This window comes from Pempheris klunzingeri, chromosome 17 (assembly GCF_042242105.1).
Source record: "Pempheris klunzingeri isolate RE-2024b chromosome 17, fPemKlu1.hap1, whole genome shotgun sequence".
In the NCBI taxonomy this organism is placed as follows: domain Eukaryota; kingdom Metazoa; phylum Chordata; class Actinopteri; order Acropomatiformes; family Pempheridae; genus Pempheris; species Pempheris klunzingeri.
In genome coordinates, this window is record NC_092028.1 from 13843445 (window position 1) to 13870519 (window position 27075).

The 27075-nt window shown below is 43.2% G+C and overlaps 1 protein-coding gene across 3 annotated transcripts; it reads right to left on the minus strand.

The window, feature by feature from the left end:
* Positions 1–131: 131 nt before the first annotated feature.
* Positions 132–25907, minus strand: mapk8ip3 (mitogen-activated protein kinase 8 interacting protein 3). 3 transcript variants are annotated; one of them, XM_070847314.1, is made up of 33 exons: positions 25590–25907; positions 21273–21393; positions 20265–20335; positions 19433–19524; positions 18568–18591; positions 17372–17477; positions 16281–16512; positions 16034–16136; positions 15578–15696; positions 14425–14436; positions 12359–12416; positions 11909–12061; positions 10716–10773; positions 10389–10540; positions 10248–10304; positions 9921–10091; positions 9129–9288; positions 8288–8338; positions 7264–7353; positions 6576–6731; positions 6267–6432; positions 5929–6126; positions 5653–5830; positions 5409–5528; positions 5101–5181; positions 4933–5000; positions 4512–4660; positions 4192–4363; positions 3944–4057; positions 3349–3387; positions 2654–2818; positions 2255–2401; positions 132–1561 (listed from the first exon to the last, which is right to left on the minus strand). In XM_070847314.1, the coding sequence occupies exons 1-33, from the start codon at positions 25893–25895 to the stop codon at positions 1437–1439; spliced, it is 4014 nt and encodes a 1337-aa protein (XP_070703415.1). In that variant the 5' UTR covers positions 25896–25907; the 3' UTR covers positions 132–1436. The 3 variants fall into 3 exon arrangements, with proteins under 3 accessions (XP_070703415.1, XP_070703416.1, XP_070703417.1); XM_070847315.1 differs by lacking the exon at positions 18568–18591 and having other exon boundaries at positions 17426–17477; XM_070847316.1 differs by lacking the exons at positions 3349–3387; positions 18568–18591 and having other exon boundaries at positions 17426–17477.
* Between the last annotated feature and the right edge of the window lie 1168 nt (positions 25908–27075).

Below are 27075 nucleotides of genomic sequence, written 5' to 3' on the forward strand. Positions count from 1 at the left end.
ATTAATTGTAGTGGAACTGTCAGAAACAATACATTTAATCAGGAAATCTTTTTTTTTTTTTTAAACCTTTAGCCAGTTATTATGTTTCTTTAAGTGAGACATCCACACATCAACGGTCAGCACACAAATATGTTTAATATTTAATCCACACAGATAGAGATCGATGCATGAATTTCCGTACTGAACAAAGAGGATGGGCTTCAGTGTGTCTGGAGATTTACAATAATCCCTATACACATAATGACAACACATGACTGTTCGCCTGCTTCACACCGAACCGTCTGATCAACAGCCAGTCAGATAAATGTGGGACTGAAGCCTCGACACATTACGCTCAACCCCTTCGGCTGGTTTAATAACCTTGTTTACATGACTTCATCTCGACTCTTTTGACCTTTTACATCAGGCAGCTGCACCAGATATTTCCTGTCATGTGGGGTCTTTTTAAACCATCACCTCCTTTTTATGAGGATTTTTTTTTTACATCATGGTAGGAAATGAGCAACTTAATCGACGTGACTGTAAGACTGGATGCAAAGTATCTTAGGTAACAGCCAAAAATCGTCTCTGCTGCACTTGTTATAACTTTGACTTTCTGTTTGGCCCGTGTCGCCTAACCTTCATTTACCCTCAAATTTATGACAAACCCAAATTCGCTTACCGTCCACTACAATCTTAAAGCCATAACAAGACTTCTGTATGCTGTCGCTTCAGATTTGGATTCACTCACAAACACAGTCAAAGACCTTCGATTCATAAAACACCTGACATCTGCATCCATTAACTCCATTTGAACAGGGTCCATATCGGTATGAAGGGTTATGGATTTCTGAGCGGCTGTTAAAAAAATCAGACAGATTTCTGGTGGGAATGCAAACCAGTGTTGTCGTTCACATTGCTGTACCTGCAGGGTTGTTTTTTTTTTTCTGATACAACTGATGCATGTTGGGGCTCTGGGCTTTGTGTTAAGTTGAAGGTGGAGGTGGAGGTTGCACAGATGACAAACTAAGTGGAGGAAGAGGAGGAGTAACTCTGGGGCAGATGCAGGACAATTGAGGTAAATATAGGAGGAGATACAGTGTGCTTACAGGGTGAATATAAGATCGATGTAGAGGAGGGAGGTAGTTATGAGGCTGGGTTACAAGGCTCATGAAGATAGTTACAATGCCCTGGGTGGGACAGAAACAGGATGGCAGGCAGATTACTAGATCAGAGGAGGTACTTACAAGGCATTAAAGTTACAAGGTGACGGGGCAGGAGGGGATATAATAGTTACAAGGGACGATACACGGCTTGGAGGGTCGTTTTAGAGCAAAGGGGGAACTTTTACATGACCGGGGATAATTACAAGGTGTGGGTGGCTGGAAGCTTTTAGGGGGGAGGAGGAGATTTCTTTATGCAGATAAGAGGGTGAGGTGTTAAAGCGGACCCAGGTGTCACTCGGGTATGTAAGACACCTGCCAGACGATGATGTGGCTCCGCTCGGCTTTGCACAAAGCAGGTTTCATCTGCGAAGCTCCACCACTGTCTCCTTCCTCTGTCTCATCGTCCTCTCCATCTCCTGAGGAAAATGCACAGCCACAGTATGTAAGAGCTGTAATTAAGCTAAACATTATTGTGATAAAGCCTATTTATTCTTTATTCTGGATTTTCTAAACCAACATTTCAACATACAGGCATAGTAGGAAACAATCAAAGCTCTGTAAATATTCATAGAAATGTTTCAAATCACTTTTCAAACACTGAAAAAGGAGTAACCTTAAATTACTCTTAATAAAGAATAGAAAACTGTGCAGACTTGTGTATGAATGTAAAGTAATAAACTCACTAACATTAGCAGCTACACTAGTCCTGGAAATAATGTATAACACTACTGACACGGTTGATTATTTTCTTTTGAAATTTTACAGGAAGTCAGTGTACTGCTGGAGATGACTGTTGAGAACTAAAAGTAGTGTTGCAGTTCGCCTGAGGGCAGTAAACGCTCATGATGATGTAATAATTAGTAACAAAAACAAATAAAGGCAGGAACCTACATTATTATTTTCATTTCCCATTCGTTTTTGCTTTTCTTTTGCATTTATTATTTCATTTATATCCTGTGTCCTGTACAAGACACCTTAAAGGGACATTAGGTAAAATATCAATATGCAGCAAACATCATCTTCTCATAGCTCAGCTGTTTGCTGCCTCACACAGCTTCACTAAATACGTGAGTGCAGCGTCGGGTTTATGTGCAGGCGTGACTGCTCACCTATACGGAAGTCGATGTAGCCCTCTCCTCCACTCAGCACCAACACGTTATGAACGCTCTGGGCCTCCGTCTCTTGGGGCGCTGTTGATCCCTGCCCCTCTGTCGGACTGTCCAGCACACTGCCGTTTAAGGTGGCCAGAACATTGCCTGTCGCACACACACAAGAAATAAACAAAAAAAGGGTTAAAAACTAGTGTATGTGTGAGTTAATGATGTGTAACAGTATGCAGGTGAACATCAAGAACGTCTAATTGAGTTTATGGTCTTGTTAGACGCATATTACCAGCTTTAAAGTGGTGGTGGCTAATTCCAGTGTGTAAATGAACCACAAGGAAGTAAATAAAGGAGCACACTGAATTCTGAGCAAATGCAGGTCATGATGATCTGCTTCAGGCGTACCGGGTACGGAGACGAAGAACTTGACGGCATCCCGGTGTCCGTGGAAACAGAGCTGGGCCTGTGCCATGGAGCAGTAGGGGATGAAGCTGCCGGTGCTCTTCTCTGAGCCGTCGTCACCGTACACGTGGATCACCCCACCGGACGATGTAGGAGACACCTTATTGGCTGAGGGACGAGGAACGTAGGAGTAAGTAACCAGCTGCGAATGTTTACTAGCAAAATCAAATGTGGTCGTATGACACAGGCCAAAAAAAACACCCACAAAATCCACATGTGCCCACAAATCATCTGAAAATAAGAAATACTCATAATATTCCCAAAAAAAAAGTTGAGACAGGTAAAAGACGTCCCTCGCATGCAACAGATCTACACACAAACATACCTTTTAGTCATTGATGCCGTAAATCACAGTCATAAATAACATGCAAAGCAACCAATGAGTAAAAGCACTGTCCTGACCGACAGTAAAAAGTAAAATCATCGCACGCAGAATACTTTTGGTGACCTTCAGCTGAATGTTCACAGATAAAAGAGGACTAATTGAGAGCCTCATATGTGTCTCCATTCAGTGTTCACATCTTAACTGAGCATGAAGAAACGGGAAGCTTTGGTCTAGTTTCAGGGGATGTGAAGGGGGCGAGAGATGGGTGAGAAAAGGTTGATAACAGCAGGAGGGAGGGAGCTCTCCCACTTACCCCTCACACCAAGGAGCTGTCCCCGGTGAAGGACCACCGCTACAGGAGGAGGAGGGTGGGTGGGGAGCAGAGGAGAAAGAGGACAGTAACAGTTATGACCAAGATGTCTGTGAAAGAGGTGAAACCACCAAGGGAAGGGGGGGGGGAACTGAAAGGGGAGAGAAAGTCGGGGAGTTCATGAGGAGAAGAGGGAGTAAACTAAAGAAGAAGACTCCTGATTGGTTAGTTCAGACTGCCTGATGAGATTTCAGATTTGATCAAATTTGATCACGAAGCTGCTGTTTGTCAAAACTTTACAAATAAGGCATCCAAAACTGTCCCTCTGCGTCTCATGGTTTAAGGGCCAAAAAGTAAAGTGACCACATGGTGGTGCTGCTGGATTGAGATCCACATCAAAAACTTCCTAAACCTCGATCTAATTTTCTATTAAATGTAACTAAAATCAGTTTTGAGATAAGCTTTGGTGAAAAGTAGACTGGTCACTGATCACTGCCCAAAAAACTTGTTTGGATTTTTATTTGAAGCTCAGAGCTCTCGACACTCTTTTGTCCACACGTCACTTGTTGTAAGCTGCATACATGAAACTCAGACTCACTCTCTGTCAGTGGGATGGAGATGATCACACCGTTTCCAGTTCCTACCCAGAGACGATTCCCACCAATCAGGAGTGCTGTGATTCGCACAAAGGAGAAGCCCAGCTTGCCAGTGCCTGTGAATTACAACCAGTCAGTGGAAAACAACCGAAGAGTGAACAGGCTGCATGTCAGGGAGAATTTAACTACAAACACCAGCATCCTTCACAAGTGCGAGGACGCTCTCTGTGTAACAGGCCGACACACTCACCCAACATCTTGCTGACGTATGGCTCGATGTCCACATCCTGGAGGTGCTGGTGTGTGTGCGCGTGGTAGAGTCGTAGGGTCGAGTCTAGCCGGATCGACACCCAAACCCCGTCGCCGATCCACGCTAGCTGCCGCACCTGACTCTCCCTGCGAGGGTGAGCGTCGAAAGACTTCTACGGAGCAGTAAAAGAATCGGGTGGGGGGGAGTACGTCAAATCGCTCTTACAGTTATTACGCTTAAAAGAAGTCAGAGGAAATGAAAACAAAAGCTCCCTGTGTTATTTTTCAGCAGGGTGACGTGACAGTGGATTCGTAACTCACCTCGATCTGCATGCTCTTGGGCTGGATGACGTGGATCTTGTTCTTGTAGCCGCACCAAACCTTGTCATGGACCACAGCCATGCAGCGGATGGAGTGATGAGGCCGACCGAGGTCCATTAGGTGGTAGTTGGACAAATCCCACTGGCCATCTGTTGACAATACCGCACGCAGAATGCAAAGTGAAAACTAAGAAATAACAGTTCCTGCATGTCAACACAGAACAGAAGAAGTGAGCGCATGAATTCACAGTTTCGACCTGATCAATTAAACTGGAAACAAGCTTTTAAAAACTACAACCACTGGACACATGTTACTGTGTTCCTGTGAAAGCCTTGAGCTGCTTGTCTTAGTTCCCAGAACCAACTAGAAGCTTGCTGTATGAGAGCTTTGTTAAAACAAAAATATTTAAAATCCCACATACCCTCTGATCTATGGAATATGGCGAGGGTCCCGTCAGCGAGGGCAACCAGCACGCGACCTTTCACGTGTCTGCAATTAGGGAGGAGACAGACACTGTTGGAGTGACAGAAATTCATTAAAAAAAAAAGACCACGGTTTAGTCTGAGTTTTAACCGTCACCGCTTCTTACACCAGACTGAGCACAGAGTCTTTGAGTTTGATGGAGTGGAGACACTTCTTCCAGTTCCCGACTGCTGAGTGGACGTAGAGCCTTGAAGGAGAACAGAGGCAAATTACTCCAGAGCAAAAACCCAAACTGCATTTAGAGCTCAAAAGAAGCATGCCATGATATTTATGTTTATGTGGATCTACACGGTCACTCTTTCGGGGAATCAGAGAGTGACTGATCTTTTCTTGTAAGAGTTCAGAGGTGACGATGAAGCTTATATGTGGCTTATTTGTGACCAGGGTAAAGAAAGACCTGTTCTGAGCTCTTACCAGCCGTTCTGGGCCCCGAGCCACATGGTGGGGGCCACGCTGGTGTAATTCTTGGCGTCTTCACCTCCGTCCTCTGACTCTGAGGGCTGAGAAGTTTCCTCTTTGGACTGACCTGTGTTCCTGTGTTGACAAGACAACACACACATAGTCCTGTAATTGTTTCCTAGTATACTAAAGGTTACGTGGATGTATTTGTTTACATTCCTGGTGATTTTCTTTATGAGGACGGACTTCGAGCTTGTACCTGTCGGAGGCGTCTGCTGGTCGAGGCTGGGGATCGGTGAAGACGTGCTCGGTAAATGGTCCGGGAGGTCCCAGCTCCGTGTGGCTGGCCGTCGACTCTGGAACCTCTGTGGCCTCTGTGGCCTCCTCAGCCGACTGGGCAGGGTGAATCTTCCCATTCATGGGGGGAGCAGTGGGGGCTAAAGCACAACACCGTTGAATTAAACATACAAACTGGTCACCTAGACACCTTTCATCTATGACAATGAGGAGATACAGGGTTTAGGGGCGTGCCCACCTTGTCCTTTGTCCATTATTGGTGTGTCAGTGCGCGAGGAGCAGTTGCTACGGGCGACGCTGCAGTTGGTGGCGCAGCCGACAAGAGTGATACCAGCCAACATGCCCTCCACGCTGCCAGTGTCCTCGCCTCCCCCGGCTCCACCGTCACCTGGATCCAACACGATCTCTCCTGCTGGGTAGTCGCTCTCACTGGCAGCTGAACACAAACACACACCGACGAGTACATTTGATTTTTCTTTTACAGACATTAATAATACAATTAAAAATTCAAAACTTCAACATACCAGATATGTAAAATGTGGGACAAAGAGGTTTAACCAGAACCTTCCGTCTCACCTGGCACACTGGAGATGCAGAGCACGTGGGCGTTGCAGACGTTGAACTGGTCGACCAGTGAGCCCGGCTGGTTGGCATCGATGATGACGACCTTGCTGGCAGAGTGGGTGCTGGTGAGGATCCACACTCGACTGCTCATGGTGTCCGTTTCCTGGAGCTCCTTCGACTGGGCGAGCAGAGGAGGGAGAGACGAGGCGACGGGGGGCGAGTGCAGCATTAGCCGTCATGAATGCATGTTTTGAAGTGCGGTCTGGTAATAATGTGACTGCTGAATGTCCTATAATGTTTTTTTTTTTACGGTCAGCTTACCTTCCTCTTCTCTGGGGAGCTGTGGGTGCTCTTCTTCTCGCCACCATCCTCGTCAGCATGCAGGGGGTCGCTGCTGCCTGACGGTGCTTTGGCTGGTACTGACTCCTGGCAGCTGGCCCTCCATCCTGTCAGATCCACCCCGGCTGCACACCACAACTACACAACGATGCGTCATTTCAAAAAAACGAAAATGGTCTGAGATTGTAGAGTGACTTACATGACTCCCTTTCAAAAACACCTTGTGTGGTGTACAATTATGTGTGCAATTAATTATTCATCAGGGTCATATCTGCTTAAGTGAATGGAATCCAAATTATATATAGTTTTTAATCATTATTTTAATTTTCTCTTCATATTCTATCTCTTTGTTTATCGCTCTATTCTTGACCATTGAGCTGCTGTAACAAGTGAATTTCTCCAGTGTGGGATGAATAAAGCTTATTTCATTTCAACTTGTGTAATTATTAAGAGAGGAGACGTCAGGTGATGTCATTGTGAGCTACAATAAGACAAGTGAGAGCTACAGTGGAGCTCTAGTGTCTGTGCCAGACTAGTTTCTACCTCTGCACATACATCATTCTGGATACTGGAGATCAAACTGACAACAAGTAAAACACATGTTTGAGTAGATGGTGACTTTAAGTGCAGTGGTTCACATGGTGACAAGCTGTCGCCCTGAACTCCTCACCTTCCTGTTGGGGTCCTTCTCTACCAGAGGACGGCAGTACACTGGAACGGGCACATTCTTCATGCGGTTGTCCTCTTTCTCGTTAGTGGTCTAAAAGCAGAGGTGATGAGAGGTCAGGAGACGAGCAAAGTGGGGAATTACTGTCTGGTTCCATCAAAACATCCCCAATGTTACTGGCCACTAATGAAAAACAAGAACTTTCAGTATAAGTGCATGTACTGTATGTATGTACAGTACATGCACGGCAGGCATTAAAGGAAAACTCCACTAATATCACCAGTATATGATGTTGCGGTCACTTTCTGTTGGCGTTAATATGTATTTTTTCCCAGGATGCAACTGGAACATGGATCATGGGCTCTTGATTGTGTCACCGAAATGTGATCTTTATTTCAGATCTGCTGTTAAACTCCATTGTAGTTATAGTGGTAATATCTCGATGCCATGCCATGTTGTCACCAGACATAAGAAACATTTTTCCACAAACACAATCTATGGTATTTATGCCATAGTAGGTTTATTTTTAGAGTGGATTTTCCCTTTAAGGAAGAACTCTAAGACCAAGATAGGAGTAAATGCAAGTGATGATGGCGCCAATGTGTTCAGTAGGGCAGGTTGAGACAGACAGAGGTTAATGGCTAAAAGGTTGCAACAACACTGGCAGTGGGAGAGAAAATCTGGTGGAATCAACTCCACAGAGAGGTACGTAAGGTGTTTATGTGTGTACTGTGTGTTTTGTTTGTCATATCATGCCTCACAATGATAATTTTCCCATAATTTTCATGCATTTCTATGGTGTTTTATTTTTTTTTAAGAAGCTAATTTTATTAAAAATGTTCACATGAAGTTAACAGAGCTTTAGTTTGAAAAGTACTGAAAATGCTTTCTTGATTATCTGGATGAGTATTCAGGGTTTTGACTTTTTTTTTGCCCGCTGCTGTCTTGGGGTCGGGGCTTTAGAGGGAAGGTTAAAGGGAGGGGAAGTCATTAAGGCGCATGCTGGCACTCTGTCGGTCTCACTTGCCTGTTGTCTCTTCAGCGGGCTGTCCTGAGCGCTGTCCGTCTGACCACCAGTCTGTGAGAGACCAAAGTTAGAGCCACCTGCCTACCAACACACTCTGCCCTCTGGCCTTCAAGCTGCACAGGGTCTGCCAGCCAATTTAAAGTACACTTTGAAACCAAAGCAGAAAAGACTAAGAGCTTTCTACCATCCACACAGGTTTAATTTAAAGGATGACACGTATTTTTCTTATTGTCAATAAAACCAACAATTAACTGATCTTACAAACAAGTGTGTCGATCCAAATCCTGATAACATCTTTCTCCTCTGTGCTTTAGGGCTCTATTTTTATCCAAAAAGTATAGAAAAGAAATCAAAACATGGAGCCTCTTTGTTGCATGATGTCAACACGAACATGGGAACTGTAGTTTATTTTGTCCTGAAATCGTACATACTCGCTAAAGCACCAAATGTGTATTAATGATCAGTTTCAGTTAAATCAATAATCAATATAATTTAAAAGTGGATCTTGGGCAAATATCCTGACTCGCCTCACAACATAAAGATCAGAAGAAAAGGAAAGATCACAAATATCATGAGTCGCTGAAAAAGTAGCTCACAGAGAACGATGGCCTGTTATTTTATAGGATGATGTTTTATCCCCCTCGCTTTCACATGTGAGAGTTAACTGGAAACTTTTATGTGCTCCAACTAGAGTCTATAGGATTTTGAGCTGGGAAATGAAGTTTGAAATTTGGTCGTACTTGACGCTGTGAAAATCTGAGAAAAAGTCAGCAAGAGAAATTCAAGTTTCTAAATGTTTGAAATTGAAGCAAAGGTTTTTCGGTCGTGTGCGTTTGTGTACCTGCTTAAAGCGAGACGGCACGCTCCAGCCACAGGCCTGCATGATGCCGTCATCGCGGCGCATGTGCTCACGGACCTGCCGGTACTGTTCACGCCGCTGCTCTCGGCGTGCCATCAGTGCTGAGTCACTGAGGAGAGATGCAACACCGTTACTGGCCAGTCTGGAAGCAACGGGAGGGAGGGAAGAAGAGAGAGAGAGAGAAAGCGAAGCGTTAGCAGCCTGGCCAGCCAGCAGCAAGAGATAGAGAGAAGAGATGAAAAGATGCAACAGCAGTGGTTATCAGCACAAGTTAAACTGAGCTTTAGTCTAGCTCAAGCCAAGCGAAGTGTTTGAGCACTCTAAAATGAAAAATATCTTCAGCGTTTGTGTCTGCAGGATCTAAAATGTAAAAGATGGACAAAATGTTTATTCTTTTTTCATTGCATCAAAACAGGAAGGTATTAGAAATGTTGTTCAGTTCAATGAGCAACTTCTAAGATCTGCCACTAAAAAGGACCTTAATATTTCCAAATCATCTCTTGTGCAGTAGCCTTTACTATTATAAATCAGGATTCCGATAAAATAATATTCAGAATATTTCCTTTAATTTTGCATGAAGAGATTTATCTGAATGGGATATGAGGGCACTGACAACCAATCCCAAATGTTGAATACTTGTGAACCCGCTGGAAGGTTTCTACTATCCGAAGCTGCCACAAGCGAGCAAGCAACCAGGCGTTCACACCAGTGTGGGAAGCAGGTAAAGATGGAAGTTTAGTGCTCAGTGGAGGTATCTAGCTAGTGGCTGCTCACTCTTCAGGGAAGAACTCCAGCGTGCGGTTGGAGGTGGAGATCTGACACATGGTGTGGCTGCGCCGCTGCGAGAAACCGGCCGGCGAGGGCGACTTGTAGTGGATGTTGACGCTGTAGTACGGCCGCTTGACAGGTGGAGGGCTGGACGATGAGCTGAAGAGACGTGCAAAGCTGGTGGAGGGAGAGAGAACGATGAGGAGAAGGTTTTACTTCAGACGGTTTTGTTTCACCAAATCATTTGTTTTATATGTTTTTATATGTTTTTTTTTTTATTTTTTTTTTTTTATTGTGCCGTAGTTCAAAATTTTAGTAAACATAGAATCTCACAACTGCCAGATGGTGGACTTCTTTTTCTCTTGAATTTGAGGACTCTCCCGGGACGCCCTGAGGGGAGAGGGAGGTGCGAGTCAAAAAACAACAACCTTTTGAGGTTCAGTACATTTTCAGTACGTCTTTCTTTTCGTCTACCTGATCATTTCTGTCCACCGTACGGCCTCCTGCAGCTCCATCAGCCTCTCTTTGTACTGATTCCTCTCCATCAACACGCGGGCCATCTCCACCCGGGTGAACCTCCGCCTCTGCGTCATCGTCATGTCGCCGTCCTGCATGGGTGATGAAAACTAGGGGAGAGCCATGTTTTGATTAAACAAGGTCTGACAACATGAATTTACAGACAGAGAAATATAGTCTGAGATTCTCATTATACCAGTGATAAAGAAAGCAGATATCTGAAAAGGCACTCATTCAATATGCAGGACGAGGGATGCAGATGAGGAAAGAGACAGTTTTACTCACATCATCACCACCTTCATCCTTGGAGTCCCGAGACGCACCGAGAGCCTCTGCTCTTAACCTGCAGCCAAACGTAAAAACAGCATTACACAATCTTTATTTCTGCTTGTGACTTTCAGTGACTCTCAGTCCCAGTCTTTTTAAAAGTGAGTTCAAGCGATGGACAGTGTGCAGGAGCCACTAAGACTCTCTGGTGTATAAGAACTACAAAGAAAAATGACAACCTTAAAAAGATAAAATTGTTACAATATCACTGTGTTTAACTGAATATTTCTACTAGTTGCATGGCCTCTCTGAAACATTCAGATAAAAAAAAAGCCAAACCATATAAAACATATCAAGAAAACAGGCATAACACCTTGTGTCTCACTAGTTTGATCCTGTCACCTTTTCATCCATTCAAAATGTACTACCATCCATTTCTTCTCTGACTTCAAACTGTCTTGCTGAGTATCTAATGTAACTTTTGATTTATTGGGTCTTTTAAAAAACGCTGGGAGGCCCTCTGGAACTGCACTCCAATTTAGCACTTTATGGTAGTCAAAGTTTTCCTCCTCCAACTTAAACAAATTCCTCTGTAAACACAAAAATGGCTGCCACATTGAAATATGATTTTACTATGAAATCGTTTCCTCAGATTTCAAGAAACACATTTGCAAAAAAAAAAAATGAAGAGCAAAAATGAAGAAAATATAACCTTATGTCAGTGTGTTTCACTGTTGGGGAGTACACTCGGCAGGAAACAGACGTCCTCCTGCAACTGACTCAGCTGACATTACTGAATGATGAGTACAGGAAATTACAGGACTTTCAAGGAGGCCAAGATTGTGTCTCCAACCCAGTACAAACGGAGATTTCTATTCAGACATTTTGTCCTTTCGTTCTTGTACTTGGACACGTCCCCCGTGGCAGTTTTTCAAGACGGTCATGTTACTTGCTATCCTGTTGCCAGGATGTATTCATTTGGTTGGGTCACTAGGGTTTGGATTACAGATCAGCAGCTAGAGCCATTGTGTGAAGTGATCAAAGTTTTGTCCTTATTGTCTTTAACTGCTGTGCTGCTTGTTTAACTTGCATTTGGCCTGTGATTGTTGTCCAAAGGCATCTCATTACATAACCTATCCAAAGGAGCATATTGTTTTCTTCCTAAACTCATCATGCTATTAAAAAAAAACAAAAAAACTTCTTGTTTTAACCTCTTAAGTTCTTCTTCCAGCTCTTTGACTCTGGCGTCCACCTTGTTCTTGGACTGCCTCACAGCCTCCAGCTCCTCCCTCAGCACCTCCTGCTCCCCCGACAGCTCGTCCACTTTGGCAATAAGGTCATTTTTCACAATGTTGAGAGCATTTCTGTCAAGCAAAGAGCGCGAACAACAGAAAGTAAGACATCAAAAGCAGCTCCAAGAAACTATAAGCTGGGATTTCATGTCTACACACACACACACATACACACACTTTGCGACAAAAACCAGACAAAAAGAAAGATGTCCCGCAAACCTCTTGAATCAAGAATCAAACATCACGGCCCAACCACAGATATGTCACACTCATTTTTAGAGCAAAAACTAAATGTTTTTTTGCCTCTAGGAGAAATGATGAAGATTAATATCAACACAGACGCACATTAATCTGGTCTGTGTCTCTTACTTGGTCTCTAGGAGCTGTTTGTTTTCTGTCAGCAGGTTTTCCACCTCCTTGCCCATCCCTGAAACAGTCACATTCACATCTCTGTTACTCAACACACACAAGTCACCATATCCATTAATCAATAAGTCCATTAATCAATAAGCAAAATGCTTTTCACAGAGTTGTGCTGGTAGACCAGCCAAGGTCAATCCTGCCGTAGAGTAAATGATGGTAAAACCTCCACGAAAGTCAAATATTTAATAACTTGATGAACCGATTATTGATGTAATCGCTCGTGTTATGAAGACGTGTCATTGTTAAATATTGTGAAAAAAAGGAGTAAAGACTTAAGATATTTAAAACAAATACTCCTTTTAATAACAATAATATGCCCCGTCCACAGCATCATTGTAGAACATTTTACCTTTTAGTAGGTTGGCAATTAGTGAGAACATATTTGCACATAAAACCTTTTCATGTCATTTGTTCAAAGCTTTATTTAGATCCATAAGTGCATATAAATTCAGAACCCTGAGTTAATCCCTTAACCACAACAGTGTTAAAGGCATGCTCGACCTGCTAAATTTGTTATCAAATCATAATCAGCGTAATTATTGCCAGACATTAACTGAAAGTCTTACGTGCAAGCAGCAAGCACGGTGCAACATAAGCAAAGCACACAAACTTTAAACTTTAAGCAGAAATTTCAGCACAGACAGTTTTGGACATGAGAGCATGTCAAAAGCAAAACAAAACAAAACAGAACAAAAAAAAGTCAAGAGGTTCTTCTATGCCAGGAGTCAGTTACAAAGGACTGGGGATGTTTTGTTGTCTACAGAGAAAAAAATCCTGGATTAGAAAACTCTGCAAAGTCTGTGCTATGATATGTGATCTGACTGCAGAGGCAGAAGTCTTTCTGGGCTCAACTTGTGTATTCAGTATTTAAGGCAGCTCAGACTGGCAATTTTAACAGCAAACGACTGCCAATTTCCTCTTAACTCATTTTAGACTTTGGAGTTGATGAGTGGGACAGTCAGAAGATTTAATCTTGACCATTTTATGGGAATGAAAAAAAGCTTCATCATCCCTGTTGGACTGAATTTTTTTCTGCACTTCGTCTTTGCCATTAGATTATTCTCTGTTGTCTTTCCAAACAGGAGGGTATTTTTCATCTGAATGTTCTAAAAAATACGGAGCACTTTATTGAATAATAGATTAGGTTCGTGAGCTGTAAAGGTCCACAAAATATAAATATAAAGCCACACAAAAAAACAGACACAAAAAAGGAGCGAGAAGGATGTGAAAGCTAAGAGGCCAGGGAATGACGTAACAAGCAAATGTGACCATGAGCGTAGGCAGGGTGTGCCTTACCGAAGAAATCATCACGGACTGGAGGCAGAAGAAGAAGAGGACAGAGGGAAAAGAGAGAGAGAATGAGAGAGAGAGAGAGGAAAGGCCAGAGATCAGAGATGAGAAAGAGGGAAGAGAGAGGATGCTGATAAGCATAATCTGGATTTGAAGAGGAGCAGCAGGGAAAAAGATCCAGAACACAAAAGCTGCTATTTGGCCCTCACACTAAAACTGCATCAAGGATAGAGAATACTTCTGCGACCCAACAGATGATTTATTCAAACATCATAATATTTATTTAAAGTCCCACTGAAGCAGCCTATTTAAGAGCATATTGCTTTTGTAAAATGGGGCAATTCATATTTGAACACGAGGCTGGGAACGTCACACTAAACCACTGTGATACACTGTCAATCTGGGAGAGAAGTGTGTGTTATACTGAAATTGGCTGAAAATGTAAGGGGTGCAGACTGATGTAGCTTGTGTTAATCAGTAAAGATTTAAACCAGTAATTAAAGAAATAAGAAAAAAACTGTTTCACTGCATGTGTATGGATGTTGGGCATTTATCATATCATCAAAACGTCCAGATTTCCAAGCAATAAAATAATAATGATATATTATTATATTATATTTTGGTTTGTATACACTGATTAATATCTACTCTTAGCTGTGGAGTTTGGAGAATAGAGAGGAGTCGAGAGTGAAAGAAAAACCAATGCATGCTCAGATACACACCTGAGAACTCGCCTATGGGTGTCACCAGCAGAAGCACATAAAAGGGAAAAAAAAGGAAACGGGTGAGAGGTTAACAGATGGACAAGAAGACGGGTCAAATCTCCCTTTCTGTTTCTGATATACGTTACTGCGCAAAGGTCTTAGGCAGGTGTGAGGAAATGCTGTAAAGTAAGAATGGTTTCAAAAATATAGAAGATAGAATTTAGATTTTATATTTTTGAAAGCATTTTTACTTTACAGCATTTCCTCACACCTGCCTAAAACTTTTGCACAGTACTGTATTAAAAATCAGGGACAATAAATCAAAACCCAAAACAAACCCATTCCAATAACAGAAATTAAGATGAATAAAATCCACCTGAATCCCTCAAAGTGTATTGTCCCAAAACAGACACTGACAGCTACGATAAATAATAAGCGTAAACATGAAATAAAGTGCAATGAAATCTGATAAATATAATGAATTCAACTTTTTTTTTTTTTTATTATCTGTTTGAACTGGCAATCTTAGAAAAGGGCTGCATCAAACGTGTGTCTGCCCCGTAAAAGGAGAGCAAAAATAAACTAGGAAGACGAAAAAATAATCAAAAGTAACACTGCATGAATGGGCAGGTGGGGTTGTGGGTGCAGCTGGTGAAGGATCGTATGGTTTTTCAGGATGTGACGCAGGGATTTGCTGCCGGCATGGAGTGTATTCCAGCCTCAGCCATGCAAGGTAGAACGTCACAGTCAGAGCGGTGGCACATTCACACAGCCTGACTCCTGCCCTGCATTAACGCAAAGCAAAAATAAAAGCTGGGTTTGTGTGAAGCGCACATGCATCCGCCCTTCCCTTTGGATCAACACTTGATCCGATACTACTGAGTGATATCACACATTGGTATGTCAGCACAGAGGTTGAGGTCTCAGGCTTCACTTTCACCAGGTCAGGATTCAATAATCATCTCAGGAGGAAGCGAAGGAGGCAGCTTGTTTTGGGCATTTCTTTAGAAGGGAAATACTTACTGAGCAAAAGAGAAGATTGTCACTGAGCTGTAGCCAGCAACGTGATTTTGTGGCACAATTGGTTTAAACTTCACTGCCAAGCTTTAGGGCCCTAAAATGAGTATTTCAATTAATGAACCTATGTCTGCAGCAAAAGTCCTGTCCATACCTAGCAGCTCTGCGCCTGCATCTACATCTCCAATGATGTCCGACTTGGCGTCTTTGATCTCGTGGTAAAGAGAGTCGGTGTTGATGCCGAAGGCCTCGTTGACTATGCCCTGCGAGGGGCTGAAACACACAGGAGATTTCATCAGACAATAGCAGTAAGAGAGGCAAAAAAATCTTGCTCACCATCAATCACGTCAGAGGCCTTTTCTAATTGCAAACAGACAATGATGAAAAACTGTTGGAGCAAACCCACTACAAACTATGTTGAATTAAGGAATTCATGCAAGCAGGTCTTTGCAAGGTGTCATTCTGCACCACAGTAAAGTGAACAGAAAGCAGCTGTAAATGTGCAAACACGCCGGTGTGGTCCTTTGAACCTCTTTGACTCATTTACAAGTGAATGCTGATGAAAGTAACACTGTCTACATGTGCTAATGCAGCCGCAGCCTATCTGTACCTGTTTCCACCTCCGTACACACGGGGGTCCACACACATGTCCAGCTCAGGAGTAGAATCAATGATCTCCTGAAACTCGGACCACTCATCGCTGCTTCCCATACCTGGAAAAACATGATGGAGACACAACAAAATTAAACATCAGCTGCAACTTTAGAAGAAATTTTGATTTTGTTGCTGTTTGCAGGGAAAAGAGGTTCAGAGACACTGCAGGTTTAAACCTGAAGTATCAGGTGGCATCCCCTTACCGATGCTGACATTCCTGGTTTCCTGTGAAACTTGCACCTCCATATTCCTGCTGAGCCGCTTGGAACTTTTCCTGCGGTTCCCAGCTCGCATTGTGTCAAAATCGGAGTGCGCGAGGAAGCCCTCGTTGATGGGGGTGACGGTGGCGGAGGGGACGGAGGAGGTGGGTGTGTTGGACTTGCTCCCTGTGCTGCTGGGTGTGGCCGCCACTGAGTCTGACTCTGATCCGTCCTCCTTGGAGTGCAGCGGCGGAATGAGACGATGACATGGGAGCGAGACACAAACGGCATTGGATGAGTATCTTTTAGTGGAAGCAGCTCCTTACTTGTGACACCTGCACTAATAACTAGCAACTGGTGTGAATGGTGATAAGAGTTTACTGCTGAGTCACTTATGACTTCACTGTCTGGTAAGCAGCTCCACGTTTTGTGGTACAATTCCCTTTAGTTTTTCTGGGCTTGGATTGAAATTAGATTATAATTTAATTTAGGAAAAGTTTAGGTTTTGATCATGGACTCCCAGCGTTAAAAGGTGTGAATGTCAAAAAGTGTTTAATGTTCAGTGGCTCCATTAATGTAATGAATACAAGCCTTTTTTCTTACCTTGTCTGTTTCTCTCACAGATAAAGCACTAAATGCCTTCAAATATGTGGAGTTGCATAGTTTAAACAAAAAAATCAAAGGACATTTGGAGACATGGACTTAACATTAATGTGCAAGACTAAACTAAAACATGAGGACGCATGGTAGAGGCTCCATGATCGCACAGTAAAATAATCACAGTTATAAAGAAAACTCCATGGAATAAAATATGGACCCCTGCTTGCTTGAGTCAACACATATACCTATCAAATCTGACTTTAAAGGGTCGATTTCCGGGTGATGTGAACAAGATAGTTTCCTCAAAAGTGACACAAGCAGGCGTGGGAGGGGAGGTGGTCCGTGTGGATGTGGCTAGCGGGACGGGCCGCAGTAAGGCTGGCCCCTCCCCCTTCCACCCCCCAGGCTGCGGGTGTGGTCATGGAGGAGGACAGGTCAGCTGTCTCTCCCACCTGATAGGCAGAGCAGACGGTGGACTGGCTGAGCTCGCTGACCTGCCAGATGTCTTTCCCGGGCATCATCCTAGCCCCCCCGAGACCCCCACGTACCATGCCCTCGCCGCTGGGGTACAAGCTCAATGACGGCGGGCGCTCCGCTTTGCTGCTGGGACAGGAGACACAGAGAGGGGTGGAGACTAATGTGAAACCATTTCTTATTCATTCATAATATCTAATCACTTTTTCTTCTCCACGGTTGGAGCCTATCCTGGCATGCAGTAGATGCAAGGCACAAAATGTTGAAGTTCAACATTTTGGAAAAACTGGCTTATTCACTTTCTTGTCGACAAGATTTTTACCATTCTCGTATGAGAGTGGTATCAATCCTCTCATCGACAAATGTGAATAAGTGAAGCTAAATTGTATATTTTTGGACTGTGTGGAGAAAACCTGAGCACCCAGAAGAAACACACAAACATGAAGAAGTCAACACAGAAACAGCAAATGCCTGCGATCATACCAACATCCCAATATATTACACGTGAGTAATACAGAGCACGGCAGGGATAGAGATTTCAGGGAAAAGGCAAACTGCTTGACTTATAAGCCCTACAATGTGGGGCATGCAGTCCAGTGGAAAACTCAACATATCAGAGATATGTTATATAGAAAACCAAAACTGGAAAAGTTTGAAGATATTCCTATCCTATCCTCCTAAAACATCAGACATGCACAGCTCTATTCGCTCCTGTTTGTGCAATTGTAAAATAAAACCTTTTCTTCCACACAAATTTCTACTTTTTCTTGCTGCTTAATATCAATGCAGATTCATATGAGTGCTTCAATTTTGTTAGAGAGATGGACAGACAAGCAGAGCAGGCAGACAAACACATAGACGGACTGACTGGCAACTCATGAGGGAGAAAGAGGTAGATGGAGAAAACGGGAAAAAAATGGATTTCATTCCTTTCTTTTCCATTTCTTCATTCCTTATTTCATTCGTTGTTATAAGAGTGCAACATTATCGATACATTCATGAGAATGAACTGTTGTCACAAGCATCAAGAACTGAATAATATCAAATGCATAAAGGAATAGTTTTTTTTTTTTAAGGGGTGTTTAGGCACAGCAAAAAAATAGGAGGAGGGACATCAGCAATTCTTAAGTCACATTTTAAGTCAAAGCAGGCCGGTTCAGACGGCGGAGCTGAGGGAAGGCGCGTGAGGACAGCTGTGGGACCATGATGGATTTACCTTTTCCTCCATGTGTGGCGATGACTGTGCAAACAGCAGCACAGAGAGCAAGCCAGCAAGACAGACAGACAGACAGACAGACAGACAGACAGACACCGATTAGAGGAAGACAGGAGACAGGAACATGCCATGACACATGAAAACACACACACTTTTTTTTGTTTTTACCTTTGCCAGCTGACTACAGTTGTAAAGTATTTTTACAGTTCTGCACTTCTTAAGATTGCCCTTGTTCGTTATAAAACTGCTTCAGATAGTCTGCAGTTTGTTGAGGAGAAAAGCCTCATCACTGTTTATAATGCAACCATCCTGACAAATAAAGAGAACACAATTCAGTGCTCTGTTTCTGACAGTTGAGGAGGATTTGTAGGATTAGGATACTGTTTGTATAGTGAAAATGTTGCAAGAAGCGACTAATCTACGATTCAGCTGCAGAAGCTGCACCAGATGTCCCATCCTTGTCTTGTTTCATGTTCGTATATATTCAGGACTCATGGGTTGGCCAATTGCTGAGCACTAGAAGCTGGAAAATAGACTCCCAACTTTCTTCTTTCTAATTATGTCCCATAAGGTTCATAATCCTGCCAGGTTTTCTTTGTACGTTTCCTCTCCTCTTTGTCATTGGGAAGTACCAGCTGTTCATCACGGCTCCTGACAAACAAATGCCAGCATCAACACAATGAGCGCGTTGACACATCAAAGCCTAATACACTCAGGACAAAACATGAAACATCAGCAACAAGACGATGGGTGAAAGTTACAATTCGGATTAATATATGAAGATATATGAGCAACCTTCACACACCAACACACACACACCAACACACACACACACACACACACACACACCAAACAAACTACTCACGTTCGTCCACAGCCGGGGCCTTCTGTTTGGCTGTTGCTCCCTGCCTGCTGCATTTTGGACCGCTCTATGTGCTCGACATACGTCTGGATCATCTGTGATCCACGATGGCAAGAAAAAAAAAACAAAAAGATGTGAGAAAAGAGGCAGAGGAATGTTTAATGTCGAAAAAGCACGGATCACAGTGATTTAATTACAAGATCTATATTCCACTAAACTCAAACTGGATAACTCAGACGTAAAATGCAAACCGAGAGGACAGATTGTGAGATTATAGAGCCACACTAGGTGGTCTAAGTTTTTTTCATATTGCTGTTTATTCACTACATATCACATAAGACTTATTTTAATTCTGACGCCATATTTTTATGCTTGTTTTCAACGTTCAAATGGTCTTTCTCTACTTTCCAGGCAGCCACTGTTTCCCCATTTATATGCTTGAGATTTGCTTCTGCTCAGTAATCCATAACAGTAACAAACATGCCTGCATTTACAAGTGCTTTCTTGGCTGAACGGAAAGGCTGCCTGGAACGTAAAATAAATTATTCAAAATGTAAGACAGTACGGTTTGGGAGGAAAGGTTGACATTGGTTTAAAGCATCGGATTTGTAGAAAATGGCCTAAAGAAGCAGGACATGCAAAGCGTTGGTACGACCCGTTACTGTAATATTTTAACTTAACAAGGTTGGAGGATGAAGATATCAACAGTATTCAAATAACCATTAGTTAATATGCGTGTGTGGGTGTGCGTGGTGGATTTTGGAGAAATTATGCTAGGAATGAAAGGTCTAAGGACTTCATTTGAAAAGTTTTTGGGCTGAAAGTTTGCTCGTACCTCAGTGTGGCGCTGGTGCAGAGCGTTGTACTCCTTCTTCATGTCTGATTCTCGCTCCTCCAACCTAGTGACTGAGACACAGAGAGAGTGAGTAAGTAACTCTGTTTATATAGCAGAGATGTCATCAAGTGCTTCACAAGGTAAATATACATACAGATATAAGATACAATGACACCATAACACAAGATATATAGTGTCCATAGATCTCAAGTCCAAAGGGGAACAGTCCCAAAGTTTAGGAGCCACAACCTCAAAAGCATGGTCTCCTTTAGTTTTAAGCCTCGATCAAGGAACAACCAGCAAACCCTGAACAGAGAGAACAGTTCAACAGCAAAACATCTTGCTTGCCAGTATTTTAGCTATTTGGGTCTAAACTCCACTGTAAATCCAGGCAGAAAAACATCAAGAAAAAACCTGAAGGGTAGATAGCAAAGAAAAGAAAACTAAACAACCAATGTGTGAGATTTCATAAGCCACTGACAAATGAGCGAAAGCAAACCAGGATTTCAGTGCAAAATCATCATAATCTAAAAATACAGAGTGTCTACTTCCCTTTCCATCCTCCCATTAGAACTGCAATGGAAATGTATTCTTAAGCTTTGTTTTATTTGTGTATCTGCTGAGCTATTAATCGAAATTCATCAAATAATGTTTAAAAACGCAAATTCCAGTTAATGGGACTAGGCCCAAAGCAAGTTTAACTACAACAAAACAAGGCAAGAAGGCAAAAACTAGCAGACAAATGAATGACAGAAGAAAAACAACCATGAAGCACAAAGATCAGGTAATAATATAAACGCCCCCTGTGCCCGAAAACTACTTTTAATGGATGTTGTTTGTTTATCTCTCCTGGTCTTAACTTAAAAATCTAGACATGGTGTTAGAATAAAGCTAGACCTGAGTATGGCGATCTTGACAGCAGCTCTGTCTGGGACATTCATGGAGAGCAGCCAGACGTGCTGCACATACAGAATCATACGTTTGTAGTACAGATGTCTGTCCACTCACTTTGGTCAGAATAGTTCTTTGTCTTGAGCTCCAGCTGTTTCCCCTGCAGCTCCAGAAACTCCACCTGTACCTGCAGCTCCTTCTTCTCGGCTTCCAACGCATCCTCAAATTCAATGAATTTCTGAAGGAAGACACATGAGCAGAAATCAGGCTTTTACACAGCTGCAGACACACTGTTGGAACTACTGTGTATGGACTGGAATTGTGGAATTAAAGTGGAAAGAAACATTGCACACAAAGATTTCTGTGCTTGTGGTCACAGCGTTGTCTTGCATGAAATCAGGACAATTCGGTGACTCTCAGTTTGCCAAGCATGAGTCACAGTGTGTGTGTAGGTCAACACCAGTGTTTGGGTGAGAAACATGTTATTTCTTTTGAAGCCTTCGTCTCCTACAGCTCTATAAAATACCTCAGTGTGCACATAAACTCAGTGACTGAAGAACCAGCAAACACAGAGCTGCCTACTTCCCTTTCACATTGCATTGTTTGTTGTTTTTTTTTTTTTTTTGCAAAAGCTGTTCACAATGACGTTCTTTTTCAGTGCAGCAAGTCCACAAAGTCTTAATACTGTAATCCTCTGACTGCAGCAGGGAGACCACAGAAGCAGGAATATGCAGCAGATACAACATGCACCACACACACACACACAAAAAGAAGCAGCTGCCTCAACCTGATGACCTACAGTATGATACAACAACCGCTGCTGATATCTGACACTGTGGGGAACAACAGTCTCTGCTTGTTTGTCATATGCAGAGAATTTGAACAAATTAGTCTCGCAGCTACTGGCTGTCTCAAGTGGTTGCTGGAATATCACAGACACGTTCCACTTCATCATAGCTCATTCAACGAGACGAGTTTCTTTCGCGAAGCAACTTAATGATTAAAAATGTGACTCAATAAGAGGTGAATTTGCATCTTAACAAGTTGAATAAACAGCCTTCATACTCTTCTCTGAATAGATAAAAGCAGATGTGTTTTCTGCTCCTCTTTTTTCTTCATTAAAAATGAAATGGCCCAAAACTAGTGACCACCGTTATGACGCGCAGTAGCTCTACTTTGCAAAACAATATCCTTCGTCCTATCCTATGCAGTGATGCCCTTCAAACGCGATCCTCTATCCACCACTTTTACCTTTGCATTTGACACCTAAACCTCTCCAATCTCCAGAGTTTGGTATGAAAATGCAGCGTTTAAGAGGTACAGTGTTAAATAAATAAAACATAGCGGTGCATTTTCAAAAGGGTGTTCGGCTCGTGCAAACAGTAGTTACACCAGTAGAACGTCACAGTCTACGGATTTATAATTTGGGATACTGCGTTGTTCCGTCCAATGTGGATAATCCATTATTTCATTTAATTCATTTGCCATTCCCTGACAAGCTGCATCTAAGTGAGTGTGATATCGTCACGCTTCCAACTGTTCACACTGTGCACCACCTGAACTGACTGCAGCATGAAAATACTGGCATGCAGTATAACACAAAGTCTGTGCTTGTTTGTAATTAGTATAAAACCTTGAGGCATAGTTGTCAGGTCATATGTTTGTATTTAGCGGTTTTACGAAATGTTTATTTGTGACCATGTTGGATCTGCAGGCCACAGAGAGGGACGGTGATAAGAGTGTGGTCAGATAACGCAGAGGCAGAGATGATCAGTGTGTTACTGTCATCACTACAGAGTGGACACCCTCGGAACGAGACAGGAAACGACAGAGATGCCACAAAATGGCTGAGTTTGTTAATTTCACTTTAATAACTGTAACCCTGGACGTCTTGGTGAGGGCTACATGAGCGGACAGGGAGTTGTGGCTTTGTTTACCATTAGCTTGAGCCTAATAACGCTGTAATCTGAGCCGCTGTTTCTTGTGAGAGGGCGTGTTATTGTTTTCCTCCTGCTCTGATATTCTCTCTCCCTCTCTCTCGCGCCGCCTTTTCTCCTTATTACCCTCTATCTGATCTGGCCTGTGCGTTTACTAGCTCTTACTGCAGCTTTCTAAACGTCAGCCTGTTTCTTCCTCCCTGCTCCTGTTGTTCTGTCTCTGTTCCTCGTGTGCACAAATCAGGTTACAGTGTCAGGCTCCCTCAGTGTGCACTATTGATTTCCTATGATTCTCCACCCCTCGTCCCATCCCCCATTGCACCCCTCTGATAGCCAGACAAAAGTGTTGATTTGTTCCATTCAAATTTGTCACCTAATTTGAGTAACGAACATAACCTGAAAATCAAATACGCTCGACCACAAAAGAAGGCCGCATCAGAATAACATCTGAAATGGTTAAACTGCTACTTATATAAATGCTTAAAATAGAAATAAGGCCAAAGCTTAACGTTTAATAGGTGTGGGACCAATGTGAAACCCAGCTTTTGCTGTAAGGATCCAGACAAAGAAAGTGAAAGAATATAACTATGTGTTTACTCATACTTGTTGGCAGCCAGCAGGAAAAAAAAAACAGTACCAGCGGTCGCTATTTGTCTGCCAAAACCTTCCCTGGATACAGAAAATAAAGATTATAGCTCTAATGAATATTACATGGCTGGTAAAAATGACACAAGAAGAAATAGTGGACATACATGTGGATTTCTTCTGGAGAGCTGAACTGTATCAGTAGCCAAAAAAAACAAGATCAAATGACTAAAAGTGTCATTTTAAGATTTCATGGACAGATAATGTCTACTTTTACAGCACGATTTATCATCGAGAGGTTTGGTGTGCTGAACTAGATCGGCTATGCATGTCCTGCTCATATTTTTCCTTAACTGAGAGACAGAAGAGTGAACTGTAAATCCAACTCTAAGATGGATGTAAAGGGATGTACAGTCACTAGATTTTTGTTAAGAATATCATAAAAATACTTTTCATTTTTAAAACATGTGCCTGGATCTGTCTACAATACCTATTGTTATACTTACAATGCAACCACATTTTTACGATCTTTTTACTGTCATGGCATTAAAAGAGGCTTAAATGTCCTAACACTGACATTTTAATATGAACCGGCAAGTCCTGTCTCAATTAACAGCTTGTAGTGAAAACAAACTAAATAACTGACACAGGGAGGAAACACAGAGGGGAGAAGCAGATGATGAAACAGCCTAAAAGCTGAGCTAAGCTGATACTAGCAGGGCTGCCAGTGATATGCTGAGGCCTCTTTGGATGGGAGGAGGATTAAAGTTGCTTTATGATGCCTGCTGGATCCCACGGCTGCTGTGACATCCGTCAGAGAAAGACAGTGGGGTGGGAAAAAAAAAAAAAAAAAAGATTTGCTGGAGGTGGAGTTTGGTCGGTAATGTAATAGCTCCATATTGATGTCCACCTCTGTTGTTGTGTCCCTGTTCTTGCTGTGTTTAAGTGTAAACGCCCACTGAGAGTCGTGCTTACACCCTTCGCCTGTTAAAGCTCCGCTGAATGTCCCTTTATCGCCATATGTGGGCCGTCATGTCACCGTGTTTGCATATTGTGTGCACATGCATTTGCATATAACCCTTCAGCCTTGATGTGTGGCAGCTGGGGTATAATAGACGAGAAGTGAAAGTGAAGCTTTTCTCTGTTACTTATTGTAAAGAGAGAAACTGTATTGTACATTTGTCACTGTTGTTAGTTATGTCATCAGTATTTAGAGAGGTGGAAGTACTGCTAGTGGTAGTGGTTGTAGTTCTAAAGAAGATAATATCACAGTAGTATTACCAGACCTAATGGTAGTAGTAGTAGTAGTAGTAGTAGTAGTAGCAGGTCTTATTCAAAGTAGAATAAAAATGTGTCATCTGTACATTAAAATGTGTTCTTGTGACTGAACACAAACTACTACTTAACCATTGAGTGCAGTTTACGTGTGTGTACTTGTACAAGATAATCACTTCTGTGACACAGTGACTGTATATTCTTGGCTTATCTGGTATGGCATCACTTCAGTATCTCTGGAAAGCAGAAAAAAGCTCTACTGCTCACTGAGATGTTTTGTTTAATAAAGCACATCCATTTTGCAGTGATAACTTTACCAGGCCTACATTTTCCTGACGCATGCTGAGTAAAAACAAAACATCTTTAATGGAGTATCTACTTCATGAGCACCTCTATCATTTATACTGTGTCTCTCTTCTATGCTGTTATTTCTTTAACAGCTTGATAGTGTTGGGGTGTGTGTCAGCTGTGTCTGCAGAGCACTGAGACTAAAAATAAGCTCACCAACCTCATGTCACAGGCCTAAACATGAGTCACATGTCTGATGAAACCTCCGTGACTATGAGGGAAGCAGCTTGAAGCTGGGTGTGATGGTGCGGGTGGAGAGGCCCCACCAGAGCCCGGGGGGTGAACTCACCTCCTCCGCCTGCTTGCGCAGCGCTTTCTCCCTCTCGTACTGGGTGATGAGCTGCTCGTTGTCCTCCTTCAGCAGCTCCAGCTCCACCTCGTGCTCCTGGTTCTCCGTCAGCACCGCGTCCAGGTTTTCCAGGACGTTCACCACCAGCGGCATCAGCTCCTTCACCACCTCCTCGTCGTAGCTGCGGATCAGCCGCTCGAACTCCCGGTAGATGCTGTTGGCCAAGCCCGACACCCGCTCCGACATGACGGAGCCGGAGCCGTAGTCGTCCTGGTAGACCACCTCGTCTATCTGCAGCTCCATCATCTTGGCAGCTTCTGTTTTCCAGATGAGGAGGCTGCGCTCACAGTTTTTCAGGCCTGCAAGGCGAGACTGTCACAAGGTTTGGATCCGCTCGGCGCAGAAAAAGGGGGACATTCAATCACAGTCTCTCCTCAAATAAAGAAAACTTATTCCATTTTGCAGCAGCGCAGACTCACTGCAAGAAGACCGGCTGCCGTGCTGAGTATCGGCGCATAACCTTGAGCTCGGTACTGGAAATATTGGCTCTGATATTTAGATGTGGAGCGGGGCCCCCTCCTCTTCCACCAGCAGCCCGTTGTGTCGCCTCCAGACGCGGCCCAGCTACTGCTCTCCTCCCGCTGAGAGCACCTGATCCGGGGAGCAGCGGATGTGGAGAGGGCCGGCCTGCGGATCGGCCCTCGCTGAGTCCATGCCGGGGAACCAAATGCCTTCGTCGATGATATTGCACCTGCCTCTCAGCAGCCGCAGCCGTGGACCCCAGCCATTACTGGCGGGGGAAATAAATTAATAAATAAATAGCTAAATAAATAATCTATCGCTGCCGACGCCTGATCCGCCACTATAACATCGTTTCCTCCATGTTGTGAAGCCTCTTCCAGCGGGCCGCCGATGCTGCTGGCCAGGCTCGGGCGGTGATGGTGATGTCTCCCTATGGGAGAGGCTCTCCCTGCTGCTCTGATGGAGGAGCCAGCTGACCGACCACGGCTGACGTCACACCGTCTGCATTGACTCACTGCGTCAAGTGTCCGACAGGCCATACCGGAAGCCAGCGTCAGGATTTCAAAATAAAGCTCGGACGGATCGATAGATAGATAGATCACAGTCAATTGATAAATAATAATAGAAGTTAGTGGAAAGAGAAAGAGAGTTGATCATGAGATGTTGTACTGTCTGATGACTGTGGGGACAAATGATCCTCTGTACCACTGTGTCTGCTGATGACTTGAATTATGACGACAATTCATTTCATCTCAAAGTTGTTTTTTTTTGTAATGATAGCTCAAAAGAACAAACTGATTTTACACACTGAAGGTCATATTAATTGTCACAAGTTGTACTACTCATCCTGAAAAACATTTTTCATAATGTAGTCTGTAATTTGGAGACTATACTATAACAAAGCCTGAGTAACAAACTGAGCGTATGGTTTTTGAAAGATGTGGGCATCTGCCAGACACAACAA